General features: G+C 39.5%; 1 protein-coding gene and 1 non-coding gene across 12 annotated transcripts in view; one reads left to right on the plus strand and one right to left on the minus strand.

Moving 5' to 3' along the window:
- Positions 1–20,328, minus strand: part of NUP153 (nucleoporin 153) — a 92,293-nt gene that overhangs the window by 2,583 nt on the left and 69,382 nt on the right. For all 11 annotated transcript variants that reach the window (XM_063812801.1, XM_009450561.5, XM_054685613.2 and 8 more), the window contains 5 exons: positions 18,506–19,123; positions 14,016–14,210; positions 10,040–10,924; positions 7,205–7,561; positions 5,955–6,227 (listed from right to left, as the gene is read on the minus strand). In XM_063812801.1, the coding sequence (XP_063668871.1) occupies positions 5,955–6,227; positions 7,205–7,561; positions 10,040–10,924; positions 14,016–14,210; positions 18,506–19,123 (2,328 nt within the window). The remainder of the gene's footprint in view (positions 1–5,954; positions 6,228–7,204; positions 7,562–10,039; positions 10,925–14,015; positions 14,211–18,505; positions 19,124–20,328) is intronic.
- Positions 963–1,064, plus strand: LOC112209587 (U6 spliceosomal RNA). Its single transcript, XR_002944423.1, has one exon. It is a non-coding gene; the product is annotated as a U6 spliceosomal RNA (small nuclear RNA).

A 20,328-nucleotide genomic window follows, 5' to 3' on the forward strand; every position in this document is an offset into this window, starting at 1 on the left:
TTTTTTTTTTTTAAAGATGGAGTCTGGCTCTGTTGCCCAGGCTGGAGTGCAGTGGCACGGTCTCAGCTCAATGCAAGCTCCACCTCCCGAGTTCACGCCATTCTCCTGCCTCAGTCTCCCAAGTAGCTGGGACTACAGGCGCCCGCCACCACGCCTGGCTAATTTTTTGTATTTCTTAGTAGAGATGGGGTTTCACCGTGTTAGCCAGGGTGGTCTCGATCTCCTGACCTCGTGATCTGCCCGCCTTGGCCTCCCAAAGTGCTGGGATTACAGGCGTGAGACACTGCGCCCAGCAGAAGTTAAAATCTCAACAGAATGGTAATGAAAGATAAATCTGAGAAAGTATGACACAAAGACAAAAGGTAAGAAGGAAAGGAAGGATTAGGGGACAAAATCTTCAAATAAATAATTCAGGAAAATTCCCCAAAACGGAAGTTCACAAAAGAGCATGCTGCACTCCCTACACAAACGATAAAAACAAACCCACATCAAGACACATCCTGATGTATCAGAACAATGGAGGCAAAAGAGGAGAGTCTAACAATTCCAGAAAGAAGAAACAGGCCAAAGAGCAAAGATCAAGACTTCAGGCAACTCTGGAAGCCAGAAAAGTCTACAATGGAGAAATGCTTTCAAAATTATAAAAATGATTTCCAATCTACATCTATATTCAATCAAAATCTTACCAAACATGGGGAGAGAATAAAGATCCCTGCAGAGATGTATGGCCTCAACATTTTCCATCCCTGAACCCTCAAGAATCACTGGAAGATGTGCTGTATCAGAAAATAGGGGAGTAACAGGAAAGACATGACACCCAGGAAACGGGTTCCTCTACGAAGCTAAAAGGAATCTCCAAAAGAATGGTAAAAAGAGGTTTCCCAAGAGCACAGTTAAACAGCAAGCCAAGAAAGCCTGGTAGGAGGAACAGGTTAAAAGACCCTGTGAGAAAAGTTCTTTCAGTGCTTACTTCAGCAGCACATACCCAAAACTTGAACAAAGAAGATTAGCATGGCCCCCTGCACAAGGATGACACCCAAATTTGTGAAGTGTTCTATATTTTTAAACTAAAAACTGAAGAAAGAAATTAAAGAGAACACAAACAAATGTAAAGACATCCTATATTCATGGATCAGAAGAACTATTATTGTTAAAATGGCCATACTACTCAAAGCAATCTATGGATTCAATGCAATCCCTACCAAAAATACCAATGACATTCTCCATAGAAATAGAAACATGTCCGGCCAGGCGCTGTGGCTCACACCTATAATCCTAGCAGTTTGGGAGGCCGAGGCGGGCAGATCACCTGAGGTCAGGAGTTCGAGACCAGCCTGGCCAACATGGCAAAACCCCGTCTCTACTAAAAATACAAAAATTAGCCAAGTGTGGTGGCACGCGCCTGTAATCCCAGCTACCCAGGAAGCTGAGGCAGGAGAATCGCTTGAACCTGGGAGGCAGAGGCTGCAGTGAGCCAAGATTGCACCATTATACTCCAGCCTGGGCAACAGAGCAAGCAAGACACCATCAAAAAAAAAAAAAAAAAAAAAAAAAAAAAAAAAAAAAGGAAGGGAGGGAGGGAGGGAGGGAGGGAGGAACAAATCCTAAAATTCATATGGAACCACAAGAGTCCAAATAGCTAAAGCAATCCTGAGCAAAAAGAAAAAAGCTGAGGTATCATACTATCTGACTTCAAAATATACTACACAAAGCTATACTTACCATATATAGCTATATGAGACTGGTATAAAAAGACACATAGACCAATGAATAGAATAGAGAATTCAGAAACAAATCCACGTATTTACAGCCAACTGATTTTCGTCAATGATGACAAGAACACGCATTGGGAAAAGGATACTCTCTTCAGTAAATGGTGCTTGGAAAACTGGAGATCCATATGCAGTATGAAGCTAGACCCCTACTTCTCACCCTATACAAAAATCAACTCAAAATGGATTAGACTTAAGTGTAAGACATGAGACTACAAAACCCCTAGAAGAAAACACAGGGAGAAATGCTCCAGGACATTGGTCTAAGCCAAGCTTGTCCAACCGAGAGGCCACATGTAGCCCAGGATGGCTCTGAATGCCGTCCAACACAAATTCATAAACTTTCTTAAAACGTGGAGATTTTTTTCTTGGCAATTTTCTTTCTCAGTTCATCAGCTATTGTTAGTGTTAATGTATCTTGTGTTTGGCCGAAGACAATAATTCTTCCAAAGTGGCCCCTGGAAGCCAAAAGATAGGACCCCCCTGGCCTAGGCAAAGATTTTATGGCTAAGACATCAGAAGCACAGGCAACAAAAACAAAAATAGACAAGAGGGACTATATTAAACTGAAAAGCTTCTGCACAGCAAAAGAAGCAATCAAGAGTGAAAAATTTGTTGAAAGGGAAAAAAAGTTTGCTAACTATTCATCCAACAGGGGACTAATATCCAGAATACACAATGAGCTCAAAGAACTCAACAGCAAAACAAAAACAACCAAATAATCCCACTGAAAAGCGGGCAAAGGATCTGAACAGACATTTCTTAAAACACAACACACAAATGGCCAATAGACCTGAAAAAATGCTCAACATCACTATCATAAGGGAAATGCAAATCAAAACCACAATGAGGTAGCATTTCACCTCTTAGAATGGCTATTAGCAAAAGGACAAAAATTAACAACTGCTGGCAAGGAAATGGAAACTTACACACTGTTGGAGTGAATGTAAATTAGTATAACCATTATGGAAAACAGTAAGGAAGTTTCTCAAAAAATCTAAAAATAGAATCACCTTATGATCCAGCAATCCCACTACTGGCTATTTATCCAAAGGAGAGGAAATCAGTATATCAAAGAGACACCTGTACCTGATGTTTAGTGCAGCACTATTCACAACAGCCAAGATACGGAATCAATCTAAGTGTCCATCAACAGATGAATGGATACAGAAAATGTGGTTTAATATACAATAAAATACTATTTGGTCATTAAAAGAAAATAACATCTTGTCATTTACTACAACATCTATGGCACTGAAGGACATTATGTTAGGTGAAATAAGCCAGGCACAAAGACACATATTCAATGTTCTCACTCATGTGTAGGAGCTAAAAAACAAGTTGATCTCATAAAGGTAGAGAACAAATGATGGTTCAGAGGCTTCGTTGGGGTGGTGGTAGGAAGGGAAGGTGGTTAACGAATACAAACATATAGCTAGATAGAAGGAATAAATTCTAGTATTTGAGAGCACAGTAAACAATAATTTATTGTACATTTCAAAATAGCTAGAAGTTCTGAAATGTTCCCAACACAAAGAAATGATGAATGTTCAAGGTGATGGATATCCTAAATGCCCTAATTTGATTATTACACATTGTATGTATGTAACAAAATAACACATCAGTTTGGATTATTACTAAAACAATATTTCTATGTATGACAAAAATTAATGCTTTGTGTTTTCTGTGGGAATGACCTTCACTAGACTTTGTAGCATGGCTTTTCTTTTGTTTTGTTTTGTGTTTTTTTGGACAGTTATGCTGCTACCCAGAGTCAAGAGTTTTCTAACATCTTGGCTGGGCACAGTAGCTCATGCCTGTAATCCTAGCACTTTAGGAGGCTGAGGTGGGTGGACTGCTTGAGCTCGGGAGTTAGAGACCAGCCTGGATAACACAGCAAAACCCTGTCTCTACAAACCACGCCCCCCTCCAAAAATAAAACAGATGGGTATAGTGGCGGTGTCTGCCTGTAGTCCCAGCTTCTTGGCAGGCTCAGGCAGGAGGATGGCTTGAGCCCAGCAGGTTGAGGCAGTAGTGAGCCGAGATTCCACCACTGTACTCCAGTTTGTGCGGCAAGGTGAGACCCTGTCTCAAAAAATTTAAAAAAGGATTTTCTAACATCTTTACTATCCAGGTCTACCTTGTTATAGAACTGAGAACCTCAACCCTAAAATGCTGTCTTTCCCCAAGTTTCAACAACAGTGTGACTAATTTTTAGGGCCTCTGTAGCCTTTTCTCAATTCTTTAACTGGAAGAAAGATCTCCTAAAATTGACTTTTTCTTTGTATTTAGTTTATAAAATTGATTGCTCTTTACATAAAAAAAAAAATAAAGAGAGGAAGTCAATAATGTCAGAGAAACAAAATTTTGTATAGGATAGAAAGTTATAGTATACCATATGGCTCAGCAATAATCAGCATTTCCATAATCAGAATCCTGATCTAACCTTACAGTGTCTCTATATTAAGCAGATAAAGGCTGGGCACGGTGGCTCACACCTGTAATCCCAGCACTGTGGGAGGCTGAGGTGGGTGGATCATGAGGTCAGGAGATCAAGACCACCCTGGCTAACACGGTGAAACCCCATCTCTACTAAAAATACAAAAAATCAGCCAGGTGTGGTGGCACGTGCCTGTAGTCCCAGCTACTTGGGAGGCTGAGGCAGAAGAATCACTTGAACCCGGGAAGCGGAGGTTGCAGTGAGCGGAGATCAAGCCACTGCACTCCAGCATGGGCGACACAGTGAGATTCCGTCTCAAAAAAAAAAAAAAAGACGATGACGACAGAGGAAAATGTTACCTGTGTGAAAGAAATCGAAACTTTCCAATTTCATATTAGAGGAAAAAATCCTGATCAAAATGGTTAACGTATATCAGAAAACAGGAGAAATTTTGGTATGTACATTAGCTGACAAAGTACCAATATCCAGAATACATAAAGAACCTCTACAAACTTACATGCAAAAGCCAAACTGAAAAATGGCCAAGAAAAAAAAAAAACACCTTTTAAAACAATTTACACACATGAGAAATCAAATAGAACCCACATATAAGAACTCACACAATGGTGGTAGGATATGAATTGGCAGAATCCATCAGGAAAAGTTTTTATTATCTTCTAGTATAAGATATACAAACCTTTTAATTCAGCAATCCCATGCCACTGTATATACTCTAGAAAAACATACATATGTGCACCAAGGTACATATACAACAATGTACAGAGTAGCATTTCCTAGTAGTTAAAAACAACTGAAACATATGTCAACAGTAAATAAACTGCAGTATATTCATACAATGATTTACTCTATGGCAATGACAATAAACAAACTATATGCAAAACATGGATGACCCTTACAAGCCTTAGAGCAAAAGAATCACAAATCAAAAGATTGCATACAGTAATATTCCATTTATATAAAAGCAGGCAAAACTACATTTTCTAGGGATGCATATATTAGCCAATAAATGCAGTAATAAAACCCAAAGAACAGTGATTACCATAAAAGACAAGGTGGTGGTCATCATTAGAGTGGAGAAAGAGAGGAGTGTTTTCAAAAAGAGATACATGAGGGGCTTCCAGGTGGTTGTTATACAGCATTTGCTTCAATATTACACTGTTCACTTATATTTTACACCCCTTTCTATATAACATATTTCACAATTAGAAAAAAATCAACAACAATTTTAAGAAAATATAGGATTATAATACAATTTGATTAGTCATATTTAAATATGCAGTTCAAATGGAAAGGCTGGTATCATCAGTAAATAGAAAGTGTCATGAGACAACTCAGCGGGACTGCCCCAGGAGAGAGCACTGGACCTGGGGGTAACTTCCTAACGCAAATCCAATCGTAAATAGGATCAGAAAATGCACTTCAAAGCTAGCCTTGCGAGCCCAAAAATTCAAAGTTGAGAAGAAATGAGACTGAATGAATCCCATACTTAAGTCAGAGTAAAAATTAACACTTTAAAATACATTACTACCTTAAAAAAGTTATAAGTCTGTGAAACCTGGGAATGTTGTTTATATATAAATCCAACCATATTACCTCTCTATTCTGCCAAGCACAAGAGATAATTTTAAAATTAGACATATGAATGGTTTCCAAGCTCAAAGGAAAATATTTTAAGACACACAAAACCCATACAGATACTAACAGCATCACAGCACACTTACTAGAATTAGGAGTTGTTCCAGAGCCAAATGCAGACTGACTAGGTTGCTGTCCAAACACAGGGGGCTGGCTACTGCTTGACACTGTCCCAAAAGTAGGTGGTGCAGGCTGAGAACCAGTGGGAAATAATGCTGTGGAAGATGATATAGATCCAAAGCCTGGGGGATTGGGCTGGCTGGCACCTTGACTTTGTCCAAATGTTGGGGTCTGGTTAGCACCAAATGCTGGACTGGCAGATGGTGCTGAGGGTCCAGTTCCAAATACAAAGGAGGATCCTGGAGGCCCAAAGAAACACTTAAGTCACCATGGTGGCTAACGTCAGATTATCCTCAAGAAATTTCTGTAAACCCACAAGCAAATGTCAAGCTCCGTTTCAGACTCTTACCTTGCTAACCAAATTCCATCAAGACAAGTTTTAAATAATGATTGAGAATACAACTCTCTCTACCATTATTTAGTGAAACATACTAAATTCATATAAACAAAAACTGCAATTAACAACTACTCCACACCTTTGCAGCCGACAATTTCTGGTAAAGGAACATATCTCAGAATAATCTCCCACGAGAAATTTAATGTGTGCAGAAATTGCCTCATGATGTGCATATATACATTGCATAATAAACACTGATGTTTAATAAAACAACTTCCAGTGTCTGGTTACTGACAACCTAACATTTTAAAAACAAAGCTTGGGGCCAGGCACAGTGGCTCACACCTGTAATCTCAGCACTTTGAAAGGCTGAGGCGGGCAAATCATGAGGTCAGGAGTTCGAGCCTGGCCAACATGGTAAAACCCCATCTCTACTAAAAATACAAAAATTAGGTGGGTGTGGTGGCGGGCACCTGTAATCCCAGCTACTCGGGAGGCTGAGGCAGGAGAATTGCTTGAACTCGGGAGAGGCAGGTTGCAGTGAGCTGAGATTGCACCACTGCACTCCAGCCTGGGTGACATAGCAAGACTCCGTCTCAAAAGAAAACAAAAACAAAAACAAAAAACAAAGCTTCGAAAAATTAAGTATTACACTCTTACCACAATTAGAAAAATTGCTCCCAAGAGGTAAATATGTTAAAGTTGAACAGAGTGTACATTATTCCATACAGTGAATAATTAAAACAACCCTGGTATAGATGACCAAAAGGCATTCCCACCATTTTGTGATAACCTGCTATATGATATTCGCTAAGAACTGACACACTAATAAGTAAAGTCCATCCAATTACAATGCATTTTTTTCTTTTGTAAATGTACCTGCAGAGCTAGATGTGGTTGTGGCTCCAAAGCCGAAACCAGAGGTGGTAGTATTATTACTGCTGGCTCCTGGACCAAAGACAAATGGGGTGACAGCTGTACCTGTGCTGGATGTGGTTGCTAGTTTGCTATCTTGAGAAAACAGCAAAGACTGAGAGGTGCTGGATTCAGCAGTGTTACCAAAGGCAGAGCTGCTCACAGGATTGCTGGACTGTCCAAACACAAAGGTAGCCACAGGTGGATTGGAGGAAGAGGTGGAACTACCAAATATGCCACCACCAGCAGAAGTGGCTGGTGTACTTGAACTAGAGGAACTGTTGTTCAAGAAACTAAAAGCTGGCTTTGCTGCACCTTGATCTGTAAGACAGAAATTAAGAAACAAACATAAATCCTTAAGAATAGTCTCAGAAAGTACTTTTTCCTACCCTACAATTGCTAGAATTTTCCTACCCTAGAATTCGCTAGAAAAGATTTTTTATATAGATTACTTCATCAAATGGACATCTGTTTATATTAGATTTTGACAAAGTCAAATACATTCGTCTTCTTTTATAGCTTATGGATTTTATGCCTTTCATAGGAAGGCCTTTGGCATTCAGGTTAATAAAAATACACCTCGAATCCAAATCTAACTGGATACTGTAGTTGAATAGCAAGCTTAGATAGTGGAAGACAGCTGTACTTTTATATGTTTTATTTTGCAATTTATATTACAGTATGTGGCAAAATCATAACTTTAATTTATCTTAATGGATAGCCAAGTTTCTCCACAGCATCAACTAGTACAGCCTTTGTGCACTAATTTGCAATGCTGTCTTTATGACACACTACATTTCCTAAAATGCATATACTTGTTTCCTCTACTGTTATCACTAGACTGTTTTAATTATTATAACTTTATACCATGGACTGATATTAGTAGGACAAAGCTGCCTGTGTGCCTGCCCTTCTTCCCCAAATTTCTTGTGTGGTTTCCTTTCCATGTGAATTTTAGAATAAGTTTAGCTTGTGAAGCTCTACAAAAATTCCCCTAAGAACTAAAATTATGGGAGGAGGAAGGGAATACCTTCACCCAGCAACAAGTATGCCTTTTGTGTTCTTTTAGTTATTTGGCATGTTACAAGTTCTGCTGCTTTTATAAAATACAAGTTAGAAATGTTAGGAAAAACAAAAGAGACATGCTGATTTGAAGAAAAACTTTTTATTTTTATATGGTGATTCTGAATCCAGCCACCTTATTGAAGATTTTTTTCTAAACTATTCCAATAATCTCTCAGTTCCAATACCGCACACTATCCAGGGCTGGTCACAGTACGCTATGGGCATTAGTATGACTTACAGAAAATGGAACATGTTGGCTTACTTTCAACCTGGCTAATGGAAGAATGGTTAAGAGTGTCTACCATAGCCTGGTGTTTTCATCATCAAATCTGATTAGACCCTATCATGTTTTTGTTGCTTTCCAAATAATATGTAATTTTAGTTTTGATTTTGTCTTTATATTTCTAAGTAAATACATAACAGACGAAAAACTGCTCATAGCTATTTGTTGAATTCCATACTTTTTAAAGGTTAATTTTGAGTGTTTCCAATTTATTATTCAAAAGTATTCATGGATATTCAACTTTTGCATTTTTTGCACATCTAAAAACATCTGTATTTTGCCTTTGTGTTGGTGTTTTTTTGTTGTTGTTGGGTTTTCTTGAGACAGAGCCTTGTTCTGTTGCCCAAGCTGGAGTGCACTGGGCCAATCTCTGCTCACTGCCACCTCCGCCTCCCAGGTTCAAGAGATTCTTGTGCTTCAGCCTCCCGACTAGTTGGGATTATAGGTGTGAGCTATGGCACCCGGATTGTCTTTATATTTAAACACATTTGGCTAGTAATAGAATTCTAGGTTCAAGAACATTTTCACTTTAAGGGCACTGTTCTTTTTAGCATGTGATGTTGCAAATTAGAAGATGATGCTAATCTGATACCTGCCTATTTGTGGCAAATAGCTTTTCTCTCTGAAAGCATTTGGGGTTTTAGCTTTGGTGTCCTAAATTTCAGTGATCTTTGCCAATAGGTAATTTCCATTTTTAAGACCAATGTCTTTCTTTAGATCTAGAAAATTTTCTCCTGTCACTTCTTTGATGTTTCCCCAAAACTTCTTATCTTCTAGGCCACTCCTATCCCAAAGGAACTTGTGGATCTGATTTGGATCACTCTTTGTACCTGTGCACTAAGTTTGGGGAAATTCTAGTTCACTAATCTGATTATCAGCTATGAAGTTCTTCCTGCTATTCAGCTCACAGAATGACTTTAATAGGATCCACCAACAACCATGCTTTTAACCTTTAAGGTGCTATGTCATTTTTTTCCCCAGGACTTAAGCTTTCAAAATCTCTTGTTTTCTCAGGATTAATTATATTTGTTGTCTATGTTTCTTAATGTTTGATGAGGACTGGTTATCTGTAACTACTTGTAAATAAAGGCCTTCCCATAGATTATGGTAGAAAACACTTCATAAGCTAAGAATCCTTATTTTCCAGGTAGTAGATACCAATTCTGATTATAAAAGCCCAAACAGAAGAGAAAGACACACATAAATATGCACTATATTGAGCTTTGCATTACTGCTGTATTTCTCAAAATTAGATCCACAGATGACTTCACCAGAATCATGAGGGTTTTAAAGAGCAGTTCAAACTGAAAATCCTAGGTTCCTTCCCAAAGAGTTCTGTATTTCTCAACTATGTTCAGTGTAAACCATTACTTGACTTGCTGCATCTGTCAAGGCAACTTGTAAAATGACAACTTGTAAAATAATAATAATAATAATAAGTTAATACTTACCAGCTGTAGTACTAGTTTGAGCTCCAAAGGCAAAAGTGGCTTTTGCTGGCTGTTCAGATTCCTTCTCAGATGGTTTTGTCATACTAAAACTAAATGTGGACTTTGAAGAATTCTCATCTTTGGTTTGCTCTGAATTCCCAAAGGAAAACACTGGTTGACACTTTGGCTCTTCATTGTCAGCTTTCTTCCCAAAAACTAGAGAAGTAGAAGTGACAGGCTCTTGCTGTTTCTCTTCTGTCCTTCCCAAAACAAACACTGAGGCAGATGGCAGAGAGGCAGGCTCCACGTTGCCAAAAGAGAATCCTCCTTTGGTGGCAGGCATTTCTTCTTTTTTAGCTTCTGATGTCTTACATGTGAAAGGAGCCACTGAAGCACTCTTGGTTTCTGTGGTTCCAAAGTTGAAGCTGCTCTTGTTCTCAGAGGTCACTATGGTGTTAGCAGGAGCAGGGGTGGAGTTAATAACACCTGTACCAAAGCTAAAACCTGCAGAGGAAGATTTGGGCAGTTCCTCTTTCTTTTCTTCCTGTCCAAGATTAGATACCCCAAATTGAAATGGAGTTAAAGAAACTGGGTTGCTTAAACCAGAAGAAAGTCCAAACTTAAAATTATCATTCTTACTATCTTTTTTAACTTCTTCGGGCTTAGATTCAGATGAAACTCCAAATTTAAAATCTCCTATTGGTTTAGAAAATTTAAAGCCTTCACTCATGGGGTTTATAGACCCAGAATCAGATGACACACCTATTTTGAATCCTCCCTGATCTCCAAATTTAAAATTTCCAGTACTTGTTAAAGTCTGAGAAGGCCCAGAAGAGGATGATGAGACACCAAATTTGAAGGATGAGGAGGCTGCTGAGTTCGAAGATGAGGAAGATGTGTCAAAGCCTACAAAAATATAAAAGACACCACATAGACACTCAATGTACTGATCCTCTCAAACAAAATGTAAACACCGTGAAAGCCAAAGAAACATAGGAGTAACTTTGAAAGGGCCTACTTTGAAGAGTATTACCAGCAGCTGTAAACATAATCCAAGGTGACCAATATTTAGTCGGTATGAGAATTATATCTCAATCCTCACAACTATCCTGACAAGCCACTTTTCATTTATCAGACTGGCTGCGATAAAGTTTGATAAAGTTTGTACTAGCGATGAGACTGGAAGTAACAGGCTACACATTGCAGGTGGGTGTATAAATGAACAAAAAACTCAGAGAGCAATCTGTCAATAGTTACCGAAAATTACAAATGCATATACCCTTTGGCCTTGCAATTCTATAGCTGGAGTTTGTTTTAAAGATAAACTCATAGATATGCAAAATGCCATATGCAATCCAGGCAGCTATAAACGAAGAAGGAAGAACAAAGATGTGTCCAAGATAATCCCTGATAAAATCAAAGGGGCAGAAAAGGAATGCGGTATATAGACTTTTCTAACAAGGTAAAAGGAAGTAAGAATATATAGGGGTATGTATGTTTGCCTTGGATGGGCATAAAGAAACTTTGAAAGATTTACAAGAAACTAACCACAGTTACATTTGGAAGTGGGAGGGAGGGTGGAAAATGAGACAATGGAGAGAAGAGATTGAACCTTGTCACAATTTCTTGATTTTTAAATCTTGTGAATAAATGTGTTATTCACTCAAGCATTTAAAAAAAGAAGGCAACAGAAAAACAGAAGAATTACATAGTTGAAGCAATGTTTATAAAGTTAAACATCAGACTGGGCGTGGTAGCTCACGCTTGGAATCCCAGCACTTTGGGAGGCCAAGGCGGGCAGATCACCCGAGGTCAGGAGTTCAAGACCAGCCTGGCCAACATGGCGAAACCCCATCTCTACTAAAAATACAAAAAAAATCAGCCAGGCATGGTGGTCTGTGCCTGTAGTCTCAGCTGCTTGAGAGGCTGAGGCAGGAGAATTGCTTGAGCCCGGGAGGTAGAAGTTGCAGTGAGCCAAGATTGCGCCACAGCACTCCAGCCCGGGCAACAGTGAGACTCCACTTCAAAATAAATAAAGAAAAGAAAACAGAGGAAAGCAGAGGAGACGGAAGACGAGAGGGGAGAGGGGAGGGGAGACAAGAGGGGAGAGGGGAGGGGAGAAGGGAGGGGAGAGGGAAGAAGGGAGGGGAGAGGAGAGAGGAGAGAAGAGAGAAGACAGGAGAGAAGAGAGAGGAGAGAATAGAAAAGAGAAGAGAGCAAGCATTATACTGACAAGATCAAAGTCTTGGTTTCATAATGCTTTTCTGCAGCTGAGGAAATCAGAAATGAAGTACTTGACCTACTGGCTCAAAACAAGGATCATTAAGAAGTACTAAGATACTTAAAAGTATGGTGATTACCACACTACAGGTAGAAAAAGGGGAGCAAGAATTAACAGCTACAGAAAGAGATAAAATGAACCAGAAAGCACAAACTTCTAAAACACTTAAATGCAGTGTTTTTCAAACTGCTAGTTGTATACCATTAATCATCAATTAATTTAGCAGGCTGCAACCAGCACTTCTCTTTTAAAATAAAATAAAACAGAAAATACCAGGGAACCTTACACCTACCAGAGGCAAGTATTATTTTGCAAAACAGATTTCAATCATATAGACATATACGCTGTGCAGGTGATGGCTCACAATATAAAAGGTTTATTCCTGACTTTTGGTTTGCAATCAAGAGTATGAAAGCTAATTACAAAGTAGATAAAGCTTGCTATTATTTTTGTTTAATTTGTATAAAATTTAAGGATTACCAGTGCAATTTTGTTACATGGATATGTTGCCTGGCAGTGAAGTTTGGGCTTTTAGTATATGCATCACCCAAATAATGTACATTGTGCCCATTAATTAATTTCTCATCATCTACCCCCCATCCCATCCTCTCACCATTCTAGGGGTCTACACTCTGTCCACTGAGTACACTTTATTTAGCTACAACTTATAAGTGAGAAGATGAAATATCTGTCTGAGTTGTTTCAAGACATTAATCCTCACACATTTTCTCCTTGCAGGCTTACTCTTTTACAGAAGACTTGAAAAATCTGGCCTCCAGACCAGGCGTGTTGGCTCACGCCTGTAATCCCAGCACTTTGGGAGGCCGAGGCAGGTGGATCACAAAGTCAGGAGATTGAGACCATCCTGGCTAACATGGTGAAACCCCCATCTCTACTAAAAACACAAAAAATTAGCTAGGTGTGGTGGCAGGCTCTTGTAGTCCCAGCTACTCGGGAGGCTGAAGCAGGAGAATGGCATGAACCCAGGAGGCGCAGCCTGCAGTGAGCAGAGATCGGCCACTGCACTCCGGCCTGGGCAACAGAGCAAGACACCATCTCAAAAAAAACCAAAAATCTGGCCTCCAGTTAGTTTAGGATTAATTACTTTGAGGGAGTCTTCCTTTGTACTTATATAGTAAAATATTAAGAGTTCTTTTTCTGGGACCTACTTTGGGAAACCAAAGCCACAGCCTGTATCGCTTATAATTTAGAGGTGTATTCCCAGTCAAATAAAAGTCAGTAAGTTCATCTGGGCGCGGTGGCTCACACCTGTAATCCCAGCTACTTGGGAGGCTGAGGCAGGGAACTGCTTGAACCTGGGAGGCGCAGATTGCAGTGAGCAGAGATCGCGCCCCCGTACTCCAGCCTGGGCAAAAGAACAAAACTGTCTCAAAAACAAACAAACAAACAAAAAAACAAAGAACAGTTCACCTAGGGGGCTAGCAGTTAAAAACAAAAAACAAAAACTCTCTGAGGCTCAATGACACAAGAAATATTTTTTCCCACCTGGAGAAAAGATACCTCACTGTTGACAGGCAACTAATATGACCTTACAATATTCAGAAACAGATATAACTAAAACATCTCAGGATAATCTCATTTTATATTAATTTTCAAGAGAGAATGAGTGAACACTGAAGCTGTTCTCAAATACTTTATTTTTAAATGGCCTTACAAAAAGGCGCTTTACCATCACCTTTATTTTTTTGGCCTTACCTTTAAACCCAGATTTTGTGCCTGGCTTTGCACTTTCACATGCCAAACATTTGGTAGAGTCTGCCTTATTCTGCACTAGGCACAATTCACAGTCCCAGCTTCCCTCGGGTTTCTTGAACTTTTCCAATCCTAGAGAGCCTCCAGAAGGCAGAGAGACAGGTACAGTGCTGCTACTTGAAGTAGGTACTGAACTTCCTAAAAAAAAAAAAAAAAACGGGGAGTGGGGGGAGATTTCATGAAAATTTTAATTTACAATATGTCAGTATCTTAATGGCACTGCTAAGTTTAAGTGTTCAATTTCTAATAATATTTCCTATTAAAACACAGAATGTGCCAGAAATACAGACAATTGTTCATATTTACATTGTTTAAAAAAAAGAATAGACCTCTCTTTTAACCTTATAAATGAGCAGCTCATAATCACCTTGCTCACTGGTGAGCTCCCCCTTAACCACATGTTTGAACTGCTGTGGTTTAAGAAAAAAAATCATGCTCACAAATTAGGGGCTCAAAGACTAAATTTTTCTTAAGAATCTTTTTCAAATTTCTTCAAAGCAGCAAGCATTCTAAGACATAAGATGTAAATTGTAGGCAACATCCTAACATATAAAATACATAGCCACAGACCATATGAATTTCAAGATTTGAAAGCATAGATCTCTGCCTCTGAATGATAGCTTTTGCACAGAAGTGCATCTACTTCACATCCACTTCACAATCTAACTTGACACCTACTACATTCCTGACATTTGTTACATGCTAGCCATTTAACAGACATTTATTAAGCATCATAATATACTTGGGTTCTGGGGACATTAAAGATGAATAAAATGTTGCTTAACTTGTAAGATGCTCATGGTCTTAAAGGGGGAAAATAAAAGCACAGTGGCACCATCACCAAGTGACAACCTAAAACAAGTGTGCAAAGAAGGAAGAAATGACTAAGAGGCAGGAAAAGGATACACAGAGGTGACAAATCTTAAGCAAAACTAGCATGTTTGTGGGAGAGGTGGCACAGGAAGAACGGCTTGTTAAGGCCCAAAATATAGTGCTGACAGTGAAGCCATTCATTCTGGTATTCCTACTTCTCTAGATGGCCTACAACTGTCGCCACCTCTTCCATAGTTACCTAACTGATCTCTACATTTTATAGGTATGTTCTCTTCCATCTTGCCAACCAAATTGCTCCCTGGGGTTCCATCTTGGCCCACTGTCCTCACAAACTCTCATTTACTCCAGTGGTTTTTAAATCCCAAAAAAACAGTTTCCTAATCTACACCTGCAATCTACACTTCTGAGCTTGTCACTGTAGTCTCTTAGTTGGTGACTCCACTGTCTTACTTGGTTAGCTTGGCTGGATACTCCTCCTCCTCCTCTACATTTTTCTCAAATCTATTTCAATCAATTTCTGACTCTTCTACTGCTATTCTGGTTCATGAACCCCCCCATTACCCCCACCACTAACCCATCTCTTGCTTGAATAACAGCTTTTTTATTGAGACCTCTGATCTTGTTCCTTTGAAATCCATCTTCCTCTGAAGCAACCAGTGCCATGTAGTTTTTGTTTTTCCTTTCTGGCTGCACCTTTTTAAAAGATTAACTGTTCAAAAGCTTTATTCCTGCCACTCCCTGTAAGTTAGCGGACTTACATTTCAGGCCATCTTTTCTGTTCACTCAACTCTACTCTCATGACTTCAAATACCAAAACTATGGATTAATGACCCCAAATCCGTATCTCCACCCAAAGGGTGTATCCAAAGGCCTTACATACTTTTTTTTTTTTTTTTTTTGAAACAGAGTCTCATTCTGTTGCCCAGGCTGGAGTAGAGTGGCACAATCTCAGCTCACAGCAACCTCCACCTCCCAGGTTCAAGCTATTCCCCTGCCTCTGCCTCCCAAGTAGCTGGGATTACGGGCATCCACGACCACGCCCAGCTAATTTTTGTATTTTTAGTAGAGACGGGGCTTTGCCATGTTGGCCAGGCTGGTCTCAAACTCCTGACCTCAGGTGATCTGCCTGCCTCAGCCTCACGAAGTGTTGGGATTACAGACGTGAGCCACCATGCCTGGCCACATTACATACATCTGAATGTTGACTTCAGCAGCTTGAAATCAACGTCTTTAATTGTACGTCCTCCATTCCTTATTCAGTTTGATCAGTACATTATCTATTGCCTGTATCAGCAGGGGAGGTGGGGGTGGTCCAGTCTTTTGGCTTCCCTAGTCCACACTGGACAAAAAGAATTGTCTTGGACCACAAGTAAAATATACTAACACTAGCAACAGCTGATGAGCTTTAAAACAAATTAAAAAATAAAAAAAATAAATCGCAAAAGAATCTCATAATGTTTTAAGAAAATTCATAAATCTGTGTTGAGCCTCATTCATAGCCATCCTAAGCCACATGCAGCCCACTGGTTGCACAGCTTGGCTTATCTTTTTTTTTTTTTTTTTTTTTTTGTTGAGACGGATTCTCACTCTGTCGCCCAGGCTGGAGTGCAGTGGCACGATCTCGGCTCACTGCAAGCTCCACCTCCCAGATTCACACCATTCTCCTGCCTCAGCCTCCCGAGTAGCTGGGACTACAGGCACCCGCCACCACACCCGGCTAATTTTTTGTATTGTTAGTAGAGACAGGGGTTCACTGTGTTAGCCAGGATGGTCTCAATCTCCTGACCTCATGATCCACCCGCCTCGGCCTCCCAAAGTGCTGGGATTACAGGTGTAAGCCACCGCACCCGGCCTATCATTATTTGAGACAGGGTCTCACTCTGTCACCCAGGCTGAAGCGCAGTAGCATGATCTCAGCTAACTGCAACCTCCACCTCCCGAGCTCAAGCAATCCTCCCACTTTGGCCTCCTAAGTAGCTGGGACTATAGGTGGGTGCCACCAAGCCAGGCTAATTTTTGTGTTTTTTGTAGAGACAGTGCTTCACCATGCTGCTCGGGCTGGTCTTGAACTGGGTTCAAGCAATCCACCCGCCTTGGCTTCTCCCAGTGCTGGGATTACAGGCGTGAGCCACAGTGTCTGGCCTATTGCCTATGTGATTGATACCACTTCCTAATCTATCTTCCGGTCTCCAAATTTTTTTGTTTTCAAATCCGTTATCTAAAAAGCCAGAGTGACTCATCAAAAATACAAACTTGACTGTATCACTCCTCTGCTGAAAATGATGGTTCATCATTGAAAGGAGGACATCCAAGTTCTTTAATACATATGTGAGCTTCCTTTGTTCATGTGTAACAAATTACTTCCTGACTCAAAGTTTTGTTATTCCCCTTCAACTTAAAATTAATTTTGCTTTCCTGCATACATCAAGGGCTTTCTTTTTGTAGGTGAGGCAGGGGAACCAGATGGGAAGACAAAAATATTTCATAATGAAGATTCTAGGCCGGGCATAGTGGCTCATGCCTGTAATCCCAGCACTTTGGAAGGCCAAGGCGGATGGATCACTTGATGTCAGGAGTCCAAGACCAGCCTGGCCAATATGGCGAAACTCTGTCTCTACTAAAAATACAAAAAATTAGTCGGGCGTGGTGGCATGCACCTGTAATTCCAGCTACTTGAGAGGCTGAGGCACAAGAATTGCATGCATCTGGGAGATGGAGGTCTCAGTGAGCCAAGATTGTGCCACTGCACTCCAGCCTGGGTGACACAGTGAGACTCTGTCTCAAAAAAAAAAAAAAAAAAGGAATGAAGATTCTAAAATCTTACTCATAGGGAAATATCCAGTAGGAATCAGAAATATGGCATGAGGGCTCAGGCAAAAGGTCTAGGTTAGTAACTCAGAGCTGTACATTACAGACACAAAACTGCATATTCATGAATAATGCATTGAAAACAGTGTAATTCCCAGGATATCCATGTTATCATACATCTGTACCATATAATTATATAATATTACAAAACCATCATCCACTTCTGGATGAGTTAAAGATTCAATATGAATCTTCACTAATTCTTCCAACTTTGAACAGAGAAACAGAAAAAACTCAAAACTAACTCCATGTTTTTGGCTGCCTAGATTAGAATTAGTGATTTGGTAATTTACAATCATTGCAACAGCTACAGCCTTTTCATTAACGACTATGGTCTACCCCCTAAAGAAACCTTCCCTGTAAATGACCACTAGCTATCCTGATTTCTATTTGGAGAAGTAATATTTTACTCTGTACAAAGGTTTTAGAAATATTACCCCATTCTAAGATCTTTCAGAATCTGTATTAGTCAACTTTGAACAAGAAATTTCTGATAAAACTGTACAAAAAGAGGAGGTCGTCATATATACCAGACTAGTTAACACATAACCTATCCTAACTGAACAAAGATCTAGCTGCAAACAAGACATTTTTACCTCAAGATAGTTTAGAAAAATTAATATGTATGAGAAATGCTCATCCTGAAACATCTAAAACAAGGATTCTTAGAATAAATTAAACTGTTCGACAGAAGTAATAAGCAAAATTACTCCATAAAGCCAAAAACATACCTGGTTTCTCAGACATACAGGACACACACTTATTGTCTTCTGCATTATTAGAAACACAGCATACTGAACACTCCCAAGATCCAATGGGCCTTTTGAATTTATCTCCAAATCCTAAGGTACCAGTGGTTACAGTGCAGCTGGAAGATGAAGCAGTCATAGTCTCAGCACTTTCCGAAACCACTGTCAATGTAAGGGCTCGCTTCACACAAGTTCCAGGTTTCGGTGTTTCACAGGCTACACATTTTATTGCTTCAGGTTTATTTTGCACTAAACAGGTATCACAATCCCAAGTGCCTATCACTGGTTTAAATTTGTCTCCAAAGCCTGTCCCTGATGCAGAAAGAGTTGTTTTGCCACTTTTATTTGGTGTTTCAATTCCAGTCTGTTTAGCAGTATCTCTGGGTGACAATTTTGCTGCTTGACAGGCTATGCATTTGTTGTCTGTAACTTTGTTCTGGAGTAGACATGTATCACACTGCCATGATGACCCAGCTTTTAAACTCTCCCCAAACCCAATTCCACTAGAAGAAAAGCTACTTATTGCTGGTCTTGTATAAACTACTGGGCTTGTTGCGGTGGGCTGAGCAGCAACAGAATCTATCTTCGGTGATGCGAAACCTACAATGAACGAAGGAGAGAGTGCAACGTTAGAGAAGCTTTATAAATCAAAGCATTAATTTGATTATTATTACTGAGAAGACGTTTACCTCACTGCACACTTACTACAATCCAAGATGAACTACTTAAGAATTGTTTTTCACTTAAGTAATCATATTTATCAATTACCTAATAAGTTACACTTAGACCATTTAAAATTCTACAAAAGATGTTTTGTTTACAGGATATCACCTTCTCCTTCAAGGAATTTCTAGTTTGATGCTTTCAATGGTACTAATTTACTGATATGTATTATTGCCATCCACATTTTGCTATATTCTGTCTCTCTACAAACACAGAATACTCGCAGTCCTCTTTCTCCTTCATCCATTTCTTCTTTTAAGTGTTCCATTGGCTACACCAAATGGCTTCAATGTCATCTTTGAATTTTGTCCAGTCATAACCTACTGCTGTGGTATTCTCTACCTTCAGTAAAATCAGCTGAGCAAGTCCTTCTGTTACCAAAACTGCTGTCATTGAGTTCATTCACTCAAGCTGTATTTTACTCATGAGAATGACTTTGTAATTGTTTACTTAGGACCAGTTAACTTTTGTCTTACACACAACACCACTATCTGTGATCTGTTTCTCCAGCCTTACCCGCCAAAGAAAAAGAAATTAAAAGGAGAGAAGATGTAGAAGGTTATTAGAGGTTTTCTAGTTCCACAAAATAATCCAGCCTAGAGCTATTTTTAGCTTAAGGACAAAATACCACATACTTGAGTTATTCCCAGTGGTCAACAATGTGTTATTTTGCTTACGATTAATTTAAATCACTAAGATTGGCAAGATGTTAACAGTAACCATCTCAAGGCATTACAGATTTCTTTTTCTTCTACTTTTTCAGATTTTCCTAATTTCAGTCAAATGAAGATTCTCCCCAAACATTTCCTATTTAAGAAGTAAAAAGGGAGCAGGGGGAGGTTGGCATCATGAATGCAAAGTGTAACCCCAGATACACAAGACAGACTATACACATTTGAGGCTTGCCTACTACTTGGTTAATTCCAGCACAAGCACTCTGGAGTTCTACCATAACTGCATGGAACTGTCCAAGCTACTGGACTCCTGTAGGCAGTATACTTATCTATAAAATGAGAGAGCTGGACCAGAAAAATTGAATCCTTCTAAATCCTGTTGTAAAAGCCAACCTTATTTTTTAAGAA

This window comes from Pan troglodytes, chromosome 5, assembly GCF_028858775.2.
Source record: "Pan troglodytes isolate AG18354 chromosome 5, NHGRI_mPanTro3-v2.0_pri, whole genome shotgun sequence".
Taxonomy (NCBI): domain Eukaryota; kingdom Metazoa; phylum Chordata; class Mammalia; order Primates; family Hominidae; genus Pan; species Pan troglodytes.